Source organism: Cetorhinus maximus, chromosome 22 (assembly GCF_964194155.1).
Source record: "Cetorhinus maximus chromosome 22, sCetMax3.hap1.1, whole genome shotgun sequence".
NCBI classification, from domain to species: Eukaryota; Metazoa; Chordata; class Chondrichthyes; order Lamniformes; family Cetorhinidae; genus Cetorhinus; species Cetorhinus maximus.
This window is the reverse complement of record NC_135900.1, coordinates 24,107,076-24,126,756: the sequence shown is the minus strand read 5'-3', so window position 1 is coordinate 24,126,756 and position 19,681 is coordinate 24,107,076. Positions and strand designations below refer to the sequence as shown.

Below are 19,681 nucleotides of genomic sequence, written 5' to 3'. Positions count from 1 at the left end.
TGTGATGGACCCGAGTGCAGCTGGACACGGCAGGCGGGAGGGCAGGTCGGGTGGACACTAGGCCCCCCCCTGCTTTTCTGATGAGTGCCTTGCCATCCTCCTGGAGGAGGTAGCTGCCAGGAGGGACACCCTTGTCCCCAGGAATGGGAGAAGGAGGCCACCATACCTCACCAAGAGGGCATGGGAGGAGGTGGCAGCAATGGTGAGCAGCCATGATGTGGTGCAGCACACATAGGTGCAGAGCTGTAAGTGCTTCAATGACCTGCTGCACTCAGGAAGGGTGAGTACCGTGTTGGCATGGGCCAGTGTGCAAGTGTGTTAAGGTCTGGCCATCCCCTCATGGACCTCATGGATGCTAGAGTCTGAGTGCCAACGGTCAATGACGCTGGAGCTGGCCAAGGGGGCGAGCCCTGGCTGCTTGGACTGAGTGCCTTGTTGCCCGAGGGCCACGACTTGGAAGTACCCTGCCAGGTGTTCCTCAGTTGGGGTTGGCCAGGTTGCAATAGCGCTGCAGGTAGAGAGTGGACTAATCAATGCTCCTCTGTTATTTCAGGAGAAAACGGCCCACAACAAAATGGAAAATTCACGGGCCTTTGGAGGCCCCGCTAGCCCCCTAACCCTCTCAAGATACGAGCAAGAGATACGAGCTTGAGAGCCAGCAAGTTACACGTGCAATCGGGCGTGTAGAGGCAGGGGTGCCAGACAAAGTTAAGAGTGCAGTGCACAGAGGTGAGACTTTCGGCTTGTGCAACCATTCTAATGTAGTCTCTTCATTGATGTGAACCTCGAACCTGGTGTTCCCATTGATCATTGGAAGACGATTGCATCATGATGCAGATCTCCTTTGGCCGAGATTTTCCAGCCCCGTCACGGGTGGGACCCGCCGTGGTGAGGCGGCGCCCCAGCCAGAAGTCCAGTGACTTGTGGCAGGATCAGAAGACCCCGGAGGCGGGCAGGTGCGGAAAATCCTGCCCGTTTGTGTCACCCGGGTACCTGGCATGCACAGTGACAGTATGATGACTTTAACTAATGACATGTCCTTGTTCTCCCTTTTAGGTTCATCAGCAGGCATTCATTGTCCGGACCCCAAGGGGCTACCCCTGACACCGGAGGACCACCGAGCGTCATTTGCACTTGCGTCACACCCACTCTCTTAAGCAGGCACCAGTGCAGATACCAGCACCTGGGTGGGCATTAGAGCGGAGGCTAGTATCTCAGTGCACATTGGTGAGGGCACTTCACAATCGCATGATGTGCAGGCGGAGGCAGAGAGTGCCCAGGATGCCGGCAGTAGGAGGACTGGTGGAGACCAGGATGATGCTCAGTTGAAGGCTGATGATGAGCCTCTGGAGCCGTCCATTAGGCAGCAGATGCTGGATGCCCAGCGAGATCTGCTGGAGGATCTGGTGGAGATCCATGAGGTTATGCGTGCTCTGGTCTCCGTTATGGAGGAGTGCATGCAGAGTATGAGCACTGCGTTCACCATCATGGTTGAGTGTGCTGCCTCCTCCTTTGAGAGAGCGGCGACTCTCATGGAGAGGCAGCTCCAGGGGCAGAACCAGTGGTTCCTGGGGTTGCACTCGGAACTGCCAGCCTTCACACAGGCAAAGACCTCAGGTGGTCAGGTCAGTGTGGGAGATGGATGAGGCACCCAGTATCCCAGCTAGGTGCCTGTCCATCAATGGTATACGGGGAGGTCCAAAGCAACCTCATGTTGGCGCACGAGCTGCCTGTCGTCTTTGTGGGCTCCTCTCAGGGTGTTCTGGATGACGGCAGCAGCTCCTCTGCCCCTCCGTTGGTGACCGTGGCATCTGATGATGCTGCGGAGATTGGGGAGATGTCAGGCGTGGCACTGGCTGCTCCTTGCCAGGCAGGGCCAGCACAGGCTCCACTGGCCAGAGGACGACCGCCAAGGTCATCAAGGCCAACAAGACAGCAGGGTCAACAGACTGTCTCCAATGCCGGTGCCAGTGAGGGGGGAATACCTAGACCTAGCACTCGCTAGAAGGCCGCTGTGACCTTCAGAGCCACTTGCATGGAGTGACCACCCACACAGTCGGAGCTGATCTCAGGCATAATCATCTGGCATTTGGAGGTCACGCTGTCCCTTGAGAGGTGGAGCCTCCTTCGGCATTGCACCTGGGACATATTGATGTAGCTGCATCGCTGCCTGTAAGTGGTGTCTTCTGTGGCCCCTTCCGCCTTGGACGTCTTGCTGGCCCTGTGCCCCTTGTGCCTACGCCTCTCCTCCCACAGGTTCCTCCCTTGGAAGCTGCACAGGGATTCGTGGCCTCTTCTCCCTTCTGCCCCTCTCTTCCTCCTCCAAGGAAGTGCCTCCAGCGGAGACCACAATCCACGTTACCAGGGTAAGGGTAGACTGATATCTGGAAGGCTGTCTGATACCTGGAAGTGTCCACACGGTCTGAATCCTCTGAGGGCCTTGCAGACAGCAATGAGGCCTGGAAGTGCTAAGAATGAATCCCCGAACAGAGATGAGGCTGCCAAGTACCAATAAGCAACCAGCAGCAAACTAACTCCAAAACTCCTCACTGCTCACACTGGCAATGTTGCTGACCCTTTTTATCCCACCCTTGGATGAGGTTTATGAAAATGTTGGCTGGCCACCTGCCTGTTTTCCCCATGCGACAAGCTGGAAATGGCAGGGGCAATGAAATATCACATTCACTTGGACTCTTAAGGGCTCTAAGTGGCTGCTTAATTAATGGCGGGTGTCTCTCTGGCACTCGTGTGCACCCGCTGAGCGAAATATCGTGCAAGTGCGCGATGACATCGGAACACATGCCCGATGCCATCACGCACTATTTTACTCCCGATCGGGTCGGGCACACGCCTGCCCATGGGATGTAAAACCCTGCCCCGGAGATTGTACATTACAGGAGGACAGTTGGAAAGAGGAGACGCCGATAAGGGTACGCAGAGAACACAGCAAAATTAAAGGGAGAAACAAGTAATTTTCACCTTGTAGCAATAACATTTCAACAGGGAAGTCTAATAAATCTTTAGATTGAGTAGCAAGAACTTATAAATTATGACTAGTTATTTTGGCTATTCTCCAAATGCAGCAATCAATCAAATGTTGCTAATAAGAGATTGGACTTCATGATGGGAGGTACGTGCCTGTTGTTTCCTTCAACTGGATTGTAGGCTCTGACTGATTCTTCATGGAATGACCAACTCCATCTAAGCTCATGTTGCATAGAAACAACATAATGCTTTTCATATTTTTCGAATTTTTTAAAAAATTATTTACTCACTCCTTGATTTGAAGCACTGGTTGTAATATGCAACCAAATTGCTTAAATTCAAACTTTCTTTTCTCAATATTTTCCATGAAAATGCCACTTTGCGGACTAAACATGGAGAAAACAAAAGGAGATAGATAAAGAAATATCTAACTTCAAGTTGCCATACCTGCTCCAACCTATTTCAGGATATAAATTGTTATTTAATATTTTTGTAAATATGGACAGAATACTTGGGGTGAGTTTCTGCAGGGGCGGGGTTATTCATTTTGTTTCTGAGTTGTTTTTACCGCCCTCCTGGTGAATGATAGACAATCAAGAGAGTCCACACTGGGTTTCACCTGAGTGTTGAACTCTTTGCTTAAAATTTTACCAGCCCTCCGCTGCACAGATCTCAGATGTTTTGTATTGGGGAGTTGCTCATCTGAGGTGCTCACCAGGAGGGCTGGTAGGTGTTCCCTTTCTAGTTCTGAACAACAAAAGTTAAAACACATGGGCCAGAATCTTATGCCTCTCCACCAGCGGGTTTTTGGGCGGGGGTGGTGGGTGGCGGGCGTGAAACTGAAGGGATGGGATTCCCTCAGGGTTCCTGCCTGCCTTGACCACACAGCGATTTTACACTGGGGCAGGCAAGGCATTGGATGGGAAGCCAATTGCCCCAATTGAGGCCCATAAGTGGCCAATTGTTGGTCAATTAAGGGCCTTTTCCCACCCAGCCTCAATTTTTAGGCTGGTGGGAGGATTGACCTTCCGCGGGGAAAGCCCGAAAATCAACGGACTTGGATCTCGGATGGGAAGTGGGGAGGGCGCCTCCGTCAGAAGCTTCCTTCAGCGCACCGAAGACGGGCACACTGAATGTGTTCCCTGCTGACTCTTCAGGTGACGGGAAGCGAGACCCCACCATCCGAAAAATTCAGGTCACAGTGACAGACAGTCAAGTAGAGATGGCTTGTTAAAGAGAAAATGTGAGTACATTTGCTAAGGTGAAGAGATTAAAATGCTGGACGATAGTTAGAGGCCATCTTTAAGCCAAATACTGTGATCCACTTATTCGGCATATTATTTATTTTCAATTATACAAATTGAATTAACTAAGTTTGATCAGAACGGAAGTTTGCTATGTTCCCCATACTGTGAAATAAGGCAGAGCAATGATTTATATCTGGCTTTAGACTCAATAAATGTTTGCTCCTTGTGCCTTCAGAGAGATGGAAAAATATATATGCAAAAGACACAACTATTTAGCCTAAGGCATAGGGGGTAATGTTGCACACCCACCTTTTACTATTGTGCAAACAGATATAGGGCAGGGTGAGTCAACACCAATAAAAGTAAGATGCTCAAGTTGCTTACGTGAGTGACTGATGCTACTGAACTGGTGGTGGGGGATGGCTGGTAGAGTAATCATTAGATAGGAAATTCCCTTGGAGGTTTAAAAAAAATTCAAACCAAATTATATGCCTAGAATTTCTAAGTTGGATGCACTTTGGCCCAGATTTTCTGCTTTAAATTATGCACTGAGGGATTCGAGTTCCTGAATATCCCCAGTTTAAAACTGAATGAGTTAATGGTGATACAAATTCATGTTGAAAAGCATTCAGAATTGTCAGCTTCTTATGCATTCTATATGAATTAATACATGGATTGTGTTGCAGCTGTTTTCAATGGGGAAAAAACAAAAAAGTTTTGAAAGCAAATCTGAAATGCTCTTTATGCATATTATTGGGGATTTGAAAGAATATGCAGTAGTTTGCTCAATGTTACTTGTAGAAAAAATATTTTAATACAGAAGTAAGTCCATTCAGAGCTAATTTTTTTAAAAATCTTCTAAAAATTCACATTTTATGCTGTCTATTATGACAGCTCAGAAGGGTAGATATTTGGGTAGCTGTATGATTAAAATTTCAATGCCACCAGCATATAAGGATATTTTCGGTATGTTGCCCATAACTTTTCAAGTTACGCCAAGAGTGTGTGAGGACCCAGAATATCTAGTGACAGGCATCTCCTTTTGAATTTCTTTTTAGTATAATTGTTCCCTGATGTGTGTGATGATGGCAGAAGTGCATGTATCCTTAGTTGCCATGGGCTAGATTTTATGCTGCCCTGCCAGTGAGTTTGAAGGCGGTGGGCACATAAAATGCAGCAGGTGGTCTTCCCATCGCTTACCTGCCCTCACTTAAGCTGTATAAAAGTTTATGGAGGTGCAGGAGAGGCACCCCATAAAATCCAAGCCCATGGTGGTGGTGATGAGTCACAGCCTTGAACTATTGTAGTCGTGGTGGTGATGGTACTCCCAAGATTGTGTTAAATAAGAAGTACCAGATTTTGACTGTACATCAGTGAACAACTGATAGTGTATATAGTCAAGCTATGATGGAGTCTGACTTAGAGATGAATGTGGAGGTGATTGTGCTTTTCTGATATTGTTGCTCTTGTGGTTCTTGGTTGTAGAGTTTCAAGGGAGGGAGACACTGCCAGAAAAAGTTCGGCAAGTTGGTGCCAAGCACCCTGTGGATGGTACAAACTGTAGCCACTGTGCATGCGATGCAGATTTGCACTGATACTTCCCCACATGTTGGAGCTTCCAATCTCAGAGATCCCAGACTAGAAACCTGCTGAAATGAGAAGAGAAATTACTGGAATTACTTTGCAGGGCAGGCAGTATCTGTGGAAAGAAAGTTAACAGACTGAGGTTAATGGAGCTCGCCAGAGTGGGTAGTGGGCAATAGGCTGACACTGGGAACCTGCACACTGGCTTAGGCCATTTTCCCTGAGCCCAACAAGATTTTGTGCTGACTCATGGATTCTCACCAACTTGCAAGGATTCCCCATGCCTCCTGAAGGCTGCCCTGCAAATCCTATTGTATTTGGAAGCAGTATCCTGGGGGGTCCCTCTTTCAAATACACTTAGTGTCCGATCGATGGACCCAGCATAAGAAAGGGGGAATGCCTGCTCAGAGCCAAGCCACTGTTTTTGCATCAGACCCCACTGCCCCTTCTCCCTTCACCGGAGACCCTTCCCTGTGACCCCATCCCATCCTCACTCAACTGCGGCTTGGGTCCCTCGTTGACCCTAGGCCTCTGGTGGGTTTATTACTGGCAGCAGCCACCACTCCCAGTGGCGCTGACAGAGGAATGGAGAGCTGTGGCCTCAATAATGCAAGTATTGATTGGCCAGCAACTCTTGATAAGTGGGATTTCTGCCGCTGGGGTCCTAAATGCCCATGAAGGCCCCATGCTGGCCACTTAAGTGCCTGAGGGACACTTAATTCAACCAGGTCTTCGCCCGCCACTCCCCCCCCCCCCCCCCCCCCCCCCACACCAAAGCAATGCACGTCTCATGCTGGGTCTCCAACCAGTGGGTGGGATCTGAATCAGGAACACTAAATCCAGCCCAACATTTCAGGCTAATGACCCTTCATCAGATGCTGCCTGACCTGCTTTGTATTTCCAGCATTTTCTGTTTTTATTTCAGATTTCCAGCATCTGCAGTATTTTGCTTATGCAAACATCATGAGAGGAACAAAAGTCCATTCAGGCTGCTTTCAAGGGTTTAAGAAAGATGGGATTTGTAGCAGATCATGGGAAGCTGTGAAAAAGTGAAAATTGACTAGAAATTAATCTTTCCCCCCTTCCTAAAAAAAAACTGGCATACTAATCTGCCGAATTTGATCATGTTTATGTTTTAACACTGCGTAGTTTATTTCTAATTTTAAGTTCGACATTTCCCCCCCCTCCTCCCCGCCCACCCCAGCTTAATTAGGAAACTAACAAAACATTTTTTTAGTATAATTTTGGCAGACTGCTTAATAGCTTTACTACAAATCTAAATCTATATCGAATTAACAGCATTATTTTTTAACTTTTCTGTGGCATTGTAAATGAGCAAGTGGATGTTCTGATGCCGAGGGGGTTTTTTTGTTTCAAACTATTGCAATTAGCCAAACCCTTATCAACTGTAATGGAAGAGCTGGAGAAACCAGTTCGTCCTCAACAAATAGAAAATGCTATTAATATTCTTCAATTATATAAAGCCCCTAGTTCAGAATGATGCTCATCTGGATTTTATTTAAAGAAAAAAATTGGCACCTTCCTCTGTACCTCTCTTGTTACAGAATTTTAATGAAGCCAGCGGCAAAGGCTACCTACCGGATATATTGCATCAAGCTAGCCTTCCTCATTTTTAGAAAGAAAGACAATGTAAATTGGTTGAATTGTAGCCACATGTCACTCAACAACAACTTGCATTTATATAGAGCCCTTACTGTAGTAAAACATCCCAAGGTGCTTTACACATAAATGTAGATTTGAAAATCTTCATAAACTTGGTTATTGTAGACCTTAATCAGCCTATTCTATTCTGGTCAGATGCCCTATTGATAAACGTGGGATAAATGTAAACTTCACTTTATTGTTCAGAGAATAAATGACATCAGTATCTGTTGTTTCCATTAGTGGCAAAAAAAATTACTTGGTAGAATGGAATAGATTTACCTGTTTTGGGTGCTGGAAGTCTTGTTTTCTAAATGAAGTTTAAAGTTGGATTGATACGATGGGAGAGACCTCCATTGATGCAGGTATTGTGGTAGAATGCTAAAGATGTGCACGATCTATCTTTGATCTTTGTTCCCAAACAAAAGATTGAACTACACGGATGGCTGTAAAAGCACAAAAAACAGCTGTTAAAGCTCACCAGGGTACTGGATATGACAAGATTAGAGACAAAGAACATAAGATCTTCCTATATGTTGACAACATCTTGTTCTGGTTTTCTTTGCCATACAAAATGTTTAAAGAATTTGCAAGTTAACAGGTTAAAGGGTTTGTGGCCTTAAGTTTGAGATTCTGAATAATTTTAAAGGTTATTTTCCTTCAACTATACCTTCTAAATTGCCTTTGGAAGGACTAATGTATCTGGTATATTAGATTCCTATTAATGAGCTTACTCACTTAAATCTAAACCACATATTCTGTGTGAATCTTATCTCACTCAATGAGAAAGGCTGAAATGTTTAAAAATATTTTCCGATGCTCTAAATTTAGTGACATTTTCTCTTTGCTCCCATTCTCCAAGGTACTTTTTAGAATCCTTTATAATTTTCTAAAGAAAATCTGTTTATTGTTTAACATGCTCGGCGGGACATAATTAAGCCAAGAACTGAACATGGTAAAGTTACGACTTAACGGAACAAAAGGACCCATGCCTCTTATTCCAACTGTTAGTGGTTGTAGTTATTTTTATACCTCCTCTCCCAAGCACCAATAAACCATCAGATTATTTATAGAGTAGTTGCAGCTCAACCTCTTGCACTGTGCTACTTGATGGATCAGCAAGTATCATTTAGAAAGTAATGCAATCAATTTGTTGTATTGAATACTGGGTTTTTCAGAAAACTACAAATGAATAAGATGGATTGTTCATCTCACACAAAATAACTTGAAATGCAGGAAATTGTACAAAACGACCTGGAGGTCCTCTAATAACTAGCTATTTGTGAAATGACAATAATATGTTAAATATCAGTAATGTAAATGTGTCTACATTGTTTAAAGTCTTGAGTCTAGCATGTATCCATAATTTGTGGGAATTGTTCCTTGCACTCAAAGTATAACATATGCAACAGACCTGTCGCTCATGCATTTGATTGCCCAAAATAACCATTATCTGTTAAGCTAACCACATATATTTGCTGAAAGACAGACAGGTTGGAAATATTACCCAGCGCAAATCAACACACTCCATTTGAAAGGAAACAACTAATCAAGTTACTCAAATATTTTCAAAGCTGCCAATCAGGAACCGGCAACTGCACATTTTTTCAAACTGGCCGTGCTATTTCCTCAGACAGCTGACTGTGTATAGCTAACAAATAAAAGTTGTAAAACAACCAGTCATTACCAATCATTAAATTTGGCCATAAAATGACTGAAGTTCTGTTGGAAACCTGTCCAATAGATCTACTTTTAGGGGCTTGACTTTACTGGAACGTGTCCCATTCTGCGAGTACTCCTACACCTCAAACCTTCCCGTGTCCAGATTGCAAGATCACTAATTATTCCCCGTTCCTGGCCTTCCCATGTGCCCCAATCTCCTGCTTCCTCTTGACCACAACTTGCACCTCAGCTCCTCTTGCCTTGAACCTCAGTTCCACCTATTCACCACTCTAGCCACCTCTTTTTTCATAATCCAGGTACCCCTCTATAAATCCAGTATTTATTACCTCTTGCAGCACACCCTGTGTCTTTAACAAAGGTGGCACATATTAAATACGCATGCAATAGACCAGCCATATAAGTACAGTGGCTACAAGAACAGGTCAGAGGCTAAGAATTCTGCAGTGAGCAACACATCTGACTATCCATCATCTACAAAGCACGAGTCAGGAGTGTGATGGAATATTCTCCACTTGCCTGAATGAGTGCAGCTCTAACAACACTCAAGAAGCTCGACATCATCCAAGACAAAGCAGTCTGCTTGATATGCACCCCAACCACAACTTTAAATATTCATTCCCTCCACCACTTGCACACAGTTGAAACAGTGTGTGCCATCAACAAGATACACTGCAGCAACTCACCAAAGCTCCTTTGACTGTACCTTCTAAACCCAGGACCTCTGCCACCTAGAAGGATAAGGGCAGCAGATGCATGGGAATACTACCACCTGCAAGTGTCCCTCCAAGCCACACCCATACTGACTTGGAATGAAATTGCCTGGGTCATCATCGCAGGGTCAATATCCTGGAACTCCCATCCAAACAATGATATGGATGTACCTACACTAGATGGACTGCAGCAGTTCAAGAAGGAGGCTCACAACCACCACCTTCTCAAGGAGAATTAGGGATGGGCAACAAATGCTGGCCTTGCCAGTGATGCTCACATCCCTGGAATGAATAAAAAAGCTAAAAAACATTTGTGGGTGCCCTGTCATTGTGAATGGAGTTTAGGGGGAGGTGGTGGCATTGCAGTATTGTCACTGGTCTAGAATTCCAGAAACCCAAGGTAATGCTCTGGGGACCCAGGTTTGAATCCCACCAAGGCAGATGGTAAAATTTGTATCCAATAAAAATCTGGAATTAAAAGTCTAATGATGACCATGAAACCATTGTCGATTGTTGTAAAAATCCGTCTGGTTCACTAATGTCCTTTAGGGAAGAAAACCTGCTGTCCTTACCTGATCCGGCCTACATGTGACTCCAGACCCACAACAATGTGGTTGACTCTTAAATGCCCTCTGGACAAGGGCAATTAGGGATGGGCAGTAAATACTGGCCCAGCCAGTGACGCCCACATCCCATGAACAAATAAAAAAAAAGTTATGAGGAGAAGTCATTTTAAAGAGAGAGACAGAAATACAAAGCAATGAGAAAAAGAGTCAAACATAGTCAATGAGATAGCCTCTTCAGCACTTACACCATTGATACATCAATATTCTACTGAAAAGATTAAGGATATTTGCATTTTGCCACATTTGGGTGCATTTGTGCAAATGTGCTAAATGCAGGTTTCCTTGATCTTTTTAACTGAAAACCTTAAAGTCCCTCAAGGCTCATTTGAGTAGCTGCACTGCATAGAAATATTTTTGCTTTACTACATCCTGCACTCGGTATAAGTTTACAACCCCCAAAATTGACTTAACAGTTTCCCCTATCACTTCAACCAAGTGTAAGTGAGGGGTTGGTGAGCTGCACATAGCTCTGACTTCACTTACTGATCACAAAATTCCAATGAACTTTTTTAAAACTATTTTTTCACATTTTCTAATCATTGACACCTGTTCTTCATTTTACTGTAGCGCTATCCTCTCTTCCCAGTAAAAAGATTCAAGGTCCCAGACTTTCTCCATCTCCAAACCCATACTCAGACCAACTTCAGCCAAAGGTTATCTTTCCCCGTGAGCATACAACCCAATGCCATTATAATGGGGGAGGAGTTGCAACAACAGGCCAGGGGAGTCAGGCAGTCTGGCTGAGGAAAGCAGCCCACCATGTACTGCACATTCACTGCACCAGTCCAATGGGACCTCTCCAAGGAGCTGTGCAGCCGGCCGTACCTATCTCAGGATGGCATAGGACAACTCTGCTAACCGCATCACAAAGATTATCAGCTGTCACAACTGCTTCATCCACAGCAGTTAAAGTGAAAGCTGCCCTCAATGTTTGTAATTTTGTATTCTTCCAGCCTGTTACAGGGCATCTGTATAACATTAGCCAAGCAGCTTTCATGTCATTCGTGTGCAGGTTTCAGACGCCCTCATTCATAGAGCAGCCTAATTCCTCCACGTGGGCATCGCCCTCGGGCAGCAGAGGCACAAAGCCAGGGACCTCTACAGAATAGCTGCATTCCCCAGGATGCATAATCGTGTGAGTTTACCTACTTGATGTAACCTTACACCACTTGTTAGAATGTGAAGTGCAGCCAATTTGGCAACTTCACTCATAAGTTATACTGCTAGTTTTGCAAAGTGGCTTTGGAATCAATTGGTGGTATAACCTGACCTTAAAAGATAACCAACAAAATGTCAATATTCTGTCGTTTGGCAGAATCATACTTGTAAAAGTAGCTTGTTTTTCTGCTGCTCCTCACTCTTCTCCTTGACTTGTCCACCTTCACAATGAAACATTTCCCCATAAGTTACTCGAATAAAGAACAAAACTTTGATGCCTTACACAGTAAACCAAAGATTTTGATTTGGTAGTATAAAAACTTGTGGAGAATCATCCAAGTTATTTTTCTACCTCTGTTGTGTTTTGCATGGAGTCTTCATATAAGCAGTTTATATTAGTTGTCTCCTATAAAAAAAACCTATAAAATTATACAGATTAAACTGCTTTGAAACTGCCAAATATTACTTGTCACTAGTTGGCAAGAACTGTACTGAAAATCTCGTGCTAAATGTGCTGAGGTAATTTTGTGGTAATAAGATGTTCCGGTTAATTATTCCTTAAATAGAAATATTACAGAACTAGCACCATTGATACTTTAAAGTGGCATATGATGTACGAGTGTTTTTTGATTTATTTACAAATACTGAATGCTATGAAATAATTTCATCTAAATAAGTGAATCTGTCAATGAAATAATATGATGAAAGTGATAAGAAACTATCTGGATTTTTCCCTGCCCAAGCAATAGCTGAAGATTTTTCATAAAGGTAGTGTCCTAAATATAAGTTGACATTAATTACATTCTGTTGTGTCTTACTTGACTAAATGTGGCAGAGCTGGCACCATAAAAAGGAAGGCATGTCTGCAAAAACTTACTTGACCTCCACCAAATCAAATTGCTTACGCAACAAGCTTTTAGCCAAAGCTATGTCTTATTATCTGTATGGGGTACACCAACTACATATTGTAACAATTGTACTTTGACAGGTATGTTTATGACATTAGTTGGAACAATGCCAGTTGATCGCATGGTTATAATTGGACTTAGATGTGTGCCTTTTTTCCATTTTTCAGATGTCAGACAGTTTAATACAAGGTTATTATGACAGATACATGCCCCGAATGAAAGAGTTGGAAGCATTTAACCTGGTAAGCTTTGGGGAATAGACATAAAAAGACTTTGCACATGAGAAACAAAGGAAGTATGCTTATTCCTCCAGAATCACTGCTCCTAACACTGTTAGCCTGACAGTGCAGCCAAAACAAAAGTTTGTTGTGATAGCAGTGTTTTTTTAACATTGTGAGGATCTGCAATAAGCTAAATGCAATAAATGAAAAGTGTCCTATTTAAGAACCATCAAGCACGGGGTAGGAAGATTTTTTATATCTGCTGGATAATAGAATGCAACAGTTAACTTCTCTTCAACAAGTATTTCAGCTGTCTACAAAGGAGACACTATCCTTTTAACACTGGTTTCTGGGTTTGAATCAGCCCATACTGTTGAGATAAAAGCCTACTCTTTTTGATGGCTGTGGGGGGGTCATAAGTCAAGAGAATTTAGACCTACTCAAGCTAGTTCACATTGAGCGTGGATCCACGACACAAATTTGTAATTTGACCTAAAATGCTAAACCCATTCTAAGAAGCTACAGGGTTTGAGGAAAGTAAAATCATATAGGTATTCTAATGCCAAGGTGTAACAGATGTAAGACTGCTTGATGCTGACATTGGGTGCTAGAAGTGAGAAAGTTAAAAATGCATTTCATCTTCCAGCACTGACATCCTGTTACCTTAACCAGAACAAAAAAAATCAACAACTTTTTTTTTCATTTAAAAGAATGTAAATGGGTACAGAAACAGATAATTGTCCTAAATTTGCAACTGTTGTGGCAATTATCGTTGCACAGACACCTTGATCATGAAAAACCTACTTATGAGAAACCTACTCATGATACATACAAGTAGATGTCTTAAATCCAGTAATATCACTGGATGCACTTATAATTTCAGTTTAACCTATTTTTGATCTCGTACAGTATAGTCTTCCTGAATGACATCATTCAGTTCTCGGAATTAACTAGGAGGTTAAGTAGAAATTGTGTTGAGAAAAAATTACGTGTTTGAAGACGTTTGGCTATTACACATTTAAAGAATAAAAACATCAGCAAAATTTAGTTTTATTAATTGTTTGCTGGTCTCCAAGGATTCACCTCTATTCTATCCCAAAACTTGCAGTATTGGTGAACAAACCATAAATTTTTCCATAATTTCTGATGATCAATTCCTGTCCTTGTGAGCTGTGTGCCAGTAGAGTCTGATGAACAGAGTAACAAACAATATTTCATTCCAAACATTACATCCCTCCATTCAACGGATCCTTTCACCCACCTCCAGTTCTCTTCATCCACCTGGACCCCTCCCTCTGGCCTCTTACCTGCCCTTGATCTTTTCATTGAGAACTGTCGGCGTGACATCGTCCGTCTCAATTTCTCTGCTCCTCTCACCCACTCTAACCTGTCTCATTCTGAACTTGCCGCACTCCGTTCTCTCAGGTCCAACCCTGACTTTGTTATCAAACCTGCTGACAAGGGTGGTGCTGTTGTTGTCTGGCGTATTGACCTCTACCTCGCAGAGGCTGAGCGCCAACTCTCAGACATTTCCTCCTACCTCCCCCTGGACCATGACCCCACCACCGAACATCAGGCCATTGTTTCCAGGACTGTCACTGACCTCATCTCCTCTGGAGATCTTCCCTCCACAGCTTCTAACCTCATAGTCTCCCAATCTCGGACAGCCCGCTTCTACCTCCTCCCCAAAATCCACAAACAGAACTGTCCCAGTAGACCGATCGTGTCAGCCTGTTCCTGCCCCATGGAACTCATTTCTTCCAATCTTGACTCCGTTCTCTCTCCCCTTGTCCAGTCTCTTCCCACCTCCATCCGTGATTCCTCTGATGCCCTACATCATATCAACAATTTCCAATTCCCTGGCCCCAACTGCCTCCTCTTCACCATGGACATCCAATCCCTGTGCACCTCCATCCCCCACCAAGATGGTCTGAGGGCTCTCCGTTCCTTCCTTGAACAGAGGCCCGAACAATTTCCATCCACCACCACTCTCCTCCGTCTGGCTGAACTTGTTCTCTCACTGAACAATTTCTCCTTAAACTTGTCTCACTTCCTCCAAATAAAAGGTGTGGCTATGGGCACCTGCATGGATCCCAGTTATGCCTGTCTCTTTATGGGGTACGTGGAACATTCCTTGTTCCAGTTCTACTCAGGCCCCCCTCCCACAACTCTTCTTTCGATACGTCGTTGACTGTTTCGGTGCCGCTTCATTCTCTTGCCTGGACCTGGAAAAATTTATCAATTTTGCCTCCAATTTCCACCCCTCCATCACTTTCACGTGGTCCATCTCCGACACTTCCCTTCCCTTCCTTGACCTCTCTTTTGGTGATAGACTGACCGCCAATATTCATTACAAGCCCGCTGACTCCCACAGCTACCTCAACTACAGCTCCTCACACTCTGTTTCCTGTACGGACTCCATCCCATCTCTCAGTTCCTTTGCCTCCGTCGCATCTGTTCTGATGACGCCACTTTCCAAAACAATCTCACATGTCTTCCTTCTTCCTTAACCGAGGTTTCCCACCCACAGTGGTTGACAGGGCCCTCAACCGTGTCCGGCCCATCTCCCGCAACCCTGCCCTCACACCTTCCTCTCCCTCCCAAAACCATGATAGAGTCCCCCTTGTTCTCACTTTTCACCTCACCAGCCTCTGCATTCAAAGGGTCATCGTCCACCATTTCCGCCAACTCCAGCATGATGCCACCACCAAATACATCTTCCCTTCACCCCCCTGGCGGCATTCCGTAGGGACCGTTCCCTCCGGGGCACCCCACTCCTCCATCACCCCAAACACTTCAACCCCCTCCCACGGCGCCTTCCCATGCAATCGCAGAAGGTGCAACACCTGCCCCTTTACTTAGCCCCTCCTCACTGCCCAAGGGCCCAAACACTCCTTTCAAGTGAAGCAGCGCTTCACTTGCACTTCCCTCAATTTGGTCTACTGCATTCGCTGCTCCCAATGCAGCATCTCTAGATTGGAGAGACCAAATGCAGACTGGGTGACCGCTTTGCGGAACACCTTCGGTCTGTCTGCAAGCATGACCCAGACCTCCCTGTCGCTTGCCATTTCAGCACCCCATCCGCTCTCATGCCCACATGTCCATCCTTGGCCTGCTGCAATGCAAACTAGAGGAACAGCACCTCATCTTCCAATTAGGCACTTTACAGCCTTCTGGACTTAACATTGAGTTCAACAACTTCAGACCATGAACTCTCTCCTCCATCCCCACCCCCTCCCCCTTTTTCAACCCCCTTTTTTCCATATTCATTTTTATTTTTTTTATTTTTTCCCCACTTATTTTCATTATTATTACTTTTTAAATTTATTTCCATTTTCATTCATTGTTTTATCTCCAGCTTTTAGACTATTTTCGATCTTTCTTCCCACCTCCGTTCCCTCCCCCACCCCACCCCACCCCCACTAGGGCCATCTGTCACTTTCCAGAGTGTTTACCCTGGTCCGGCCATTATCATGATTTGCTTTCTTAATGTCACCATTAGCACCGCATTTAGCCAGTACCACCACCATTAACAACTCTTTGACCTTTTATTTATGACATCTTTTGCCATCTCTCCTTTGCCTCCACCTATCGCTGGCCTTCTATCCAGCTCCACCAGTTCCACCCCCCTTAATCAGTATATATTTCACCACATTTCTACCTCCCTTTAGATCTGAACAAGAGTCATACGGACTCAAAACGTTATCTCTGTCCCTCTCTCCACAAATGCTATCAGACCTGCTGAGCTTTTCCAGTATTTTTTGTTTTTGTTTCAGATTTCCAGCATCCACAGTATTTTGCCTTTATTATAATATTACATTCCTGATTGTCCATCTGAAAACAGTCCGAATAACACATATTGGTGCTCAGGCATTCTTAATAGCATGGAGGGAGCACTTTAACAGCTAAGCTACAGTGCCCCTCTGCACAGACTGTATTCGCAGTTTTGTTGGCAGCTAGTCCAAGGAGCCCCACAAAGAGCATACTGTGTCTCTCGGTAAAACATATTGTGTCTTGTATATTCCAGAATTGTGTTAATTAGAGCAAGGAAAAGGAAGAGGTCATTTTCTCATATAATGTGTTGGCATATTTATGTATAGCATACTTAATTAACTTTTACTAAGGCCTGCCTGATGCTAAAATACCTTGGAATTTCAGAATATTATATTGACATAAGAATCTATACCATATGAGCAAAAGTCATGAACCTCAGTGAAAAAATACTTTCTATTAAGTACAATTAGGGACAGCTGTTTAAATAGACTAATAATTAAAACTATTGAATACATTGTTCAACTTAGGTGTCTGAGGAACTGATACTCATGAACTACTTAAACAGACAATTGAAACTATTTCATGCATCTTTCTTTCAGCTGAAAGTAGCCTTAGCCCCTTGTATAGAGGCATTGATTCTTTTGGACCGACTTTGCTACCTCAAGGAACAGGTAACTCTGCCTCTCACTGGGTGGTACATGTGGGGTACTTCATTCTGCCAAAGATTTCATGCCGATAATGTAATTAAAGAGATTTTCAGAAAATGCTTTATTTCTTTAAATTGATCTATTTAACTTTGCATTCTTTAAAATGTATGGCTAACAGATGTTCTTTATATTTGATACAGTCACATTTGTTTATCTCACTTAATCAAAAAAGCTGGTATTTAAAATAAGGCTATTAGATAGTATATAATCCTATTGAAAGATATACTTTACAGTGATGGGGTAGAAACAGAATAAAATAGTGAAATTATAATACCTTAATTGCAATGAATTACCTGTTTTTGTTACAATAAATTATTTACATATGGTAGCTACTGTAATTATAAAATGATTTTATTATTAAATAGAAGACTACAGATGCAGGAACACATATGAATTAAATGTAAAATGACATGTGTTTTGCTGAAGCCTTTTTTAATGAACCATCTGAGAGTTTTCTAAAACTTCTGTCTTTTTGCAGGAAAATATAGCTTGGTCAGCACTAGTACAGCTGTTTGATCCCCTGAAGTCCCCAAGATGTTATGCAGTAATTGGTGTGAAGAAGTAGCACTGCTCCAAGTTCACCTACCATATTGTTAATACATGACAAGTTTTGATTCAATGCCTTTTGGTTTATCCATTCCTGTACAACTTAAATTTCTGATATTAAGAGGTCTGAAGTTCCTAGTTTTATATCATATTTTTAAGCTGTTGATTTACAAATTTTGCACATATGAGAATGGACGAACAAATGGAAAGCATTTGAGCGGGAAACTCATTATTGCATGTTGCATTTCTTGGCAAGACTTGCTCAACTGAAAGAGCAACGTTTTAAAGATCCGGTCAACTTTTCATAATACTTTTCTTGATACAAAAAAAATAAAGATTTTAGTTAAGAAGCAGCCAGGCTATATGAGCCTCTTCATTGTGTGTAAACAGAAATTATTACACTTTCCTAATGGAAAATTAATTCAAATCTACTATATGCACATTTTTGTTGGAGAACTTAAATTATGTTGAATAAATGGTAAGTGGGATGCCAGTTAGTTCAGTTGGCTAAGCAGTTAGTGTGCGGTTCAAAATAATGCCAACAGTGCAGGTTTTGATCCCCATTCCAGCTGAGGTAGACTTTATATAATCAAACTTAGCCATCTCTCTCCTCATTCCTATGTAATTTGCCTTGTTTGACATTCTTGTTTTGGATTCAAGTATGTCGCTCTCAAACTTAGTATGGAATTCAGTTGTTCTTTTTATTCATTAATTTTGGGTTATGGGCGTCGCTGGCTAGGCCAGCACTTATTGCCCATCCTTTATTGCCCTGTTCAGAGGGTATTTAAGAGTCAACCACATTGCTGTGGGTCTGGAGTCACATGTACGCCAGACTAGGTAAGGGCAGCAGATCTCCTTCCCTGTAGGACATTGACTTGTTTCCAGAGGATCTTTTACTGTGAGATTACTAATTAACCCTGCCTCCATATACAATACTGCATCTAAAATAGCTTTATTCCTAATTGGTTCCACAATGTATTGTTTCAGGAAACTGTCACAAAAGCATTCCACAAACTGATCTTCCAGATACCTTTGCCAATTTGTTAATTTCAGTCTATCTGAAGATAATAGTCCACAATTATTACACTGTCTTTGCTAGAAGCTCTAATTATTCCTTGCTTAATGCTCTGTCCAGCAATGAAAGAAGTGGGACTTGCTACATGAGAGTGCAAGGAATAGAAGAATCTGTTGAAGAAGGATGGATTGAGTAACATGTGGAGCATAAGCACAGACATAGACCTGTTGGGTTGAATGGCCTGTTTCTGTGCTGTAAAGATACTTAAATAAGAAAAGAGTTAATAAAGTGAGCATTAGTCTTATAGAAAGTCAGCCTGGGGAATTAATAATGGAAAATAAGAAGACGTGATGAATTGAACAGGTATTTTGCATCAGTCTTCATTACACAGGATACAAGTAACACCTCAGAAATAGCTGTAAGTCAGGAACTGGAAGGGAGGAAGGAACTCAGGAAAACTACAATCACCAGGGAAAGTGACACTTAGCAAACCGTTAGAGCTGCAGGTTGACAAATCCCCAGATCCTCTTGGACTTCATCCTAGGGTCTTAAAAGGAGAGGCTAGTAAGATAGTTGATGTTTTAGTTTTCCAAAATTCGCTGGATTCGGGGAAGGTTCCATTAGATTGGAAAATAGCAAATGTAACTCCTTTATTCAAAAAGGGAGGGAGACAGAAAGCAGGAAACTACAGACCAGTTAGCTTAACATCTGGAAAATGTTGGAAGCTATTACTAAAGATGTTATGGCAGGGCACTTAGAAAAATTCAAGGCAATCAGGCAGTGTCAACATGGTTTTGTGAAGGGAAAATCCTGTTTAACCAATTTATTGGAGCTCTTTGAAGGAGTCACGTGCTG

The 19,681-nt window shown here is 43.2% G+C and overlaps 1 protein-coding gene across 1 annotated transcript in view; it reads left to right on the top strand.

Annotated features, from left to right (window-relative positions):
* mettl25 (methyltransferase like 25) overlaps positions 1-18,164 on the top strand; it is an 88,304-nt gene extending 70,140 nt beyond the window's left edge. Inside the window, 3 exon segments of the mRNA XM_078567933.1 lie at positions 12,731-12,805; positions 17,158-17,229; positions 17,744-18,164. Of these exon segments, the coding sequence (XP_078424059.1) occupies positions 12,731-12,805; positions 17,158-17,229; positions 17,744-17,830 (234 nt within the window). The 3' untranslated portion in view covers positions 17,831-18,164.
* Positions 18,165-19,681: the final 1,517 nt, after the last annotated feature.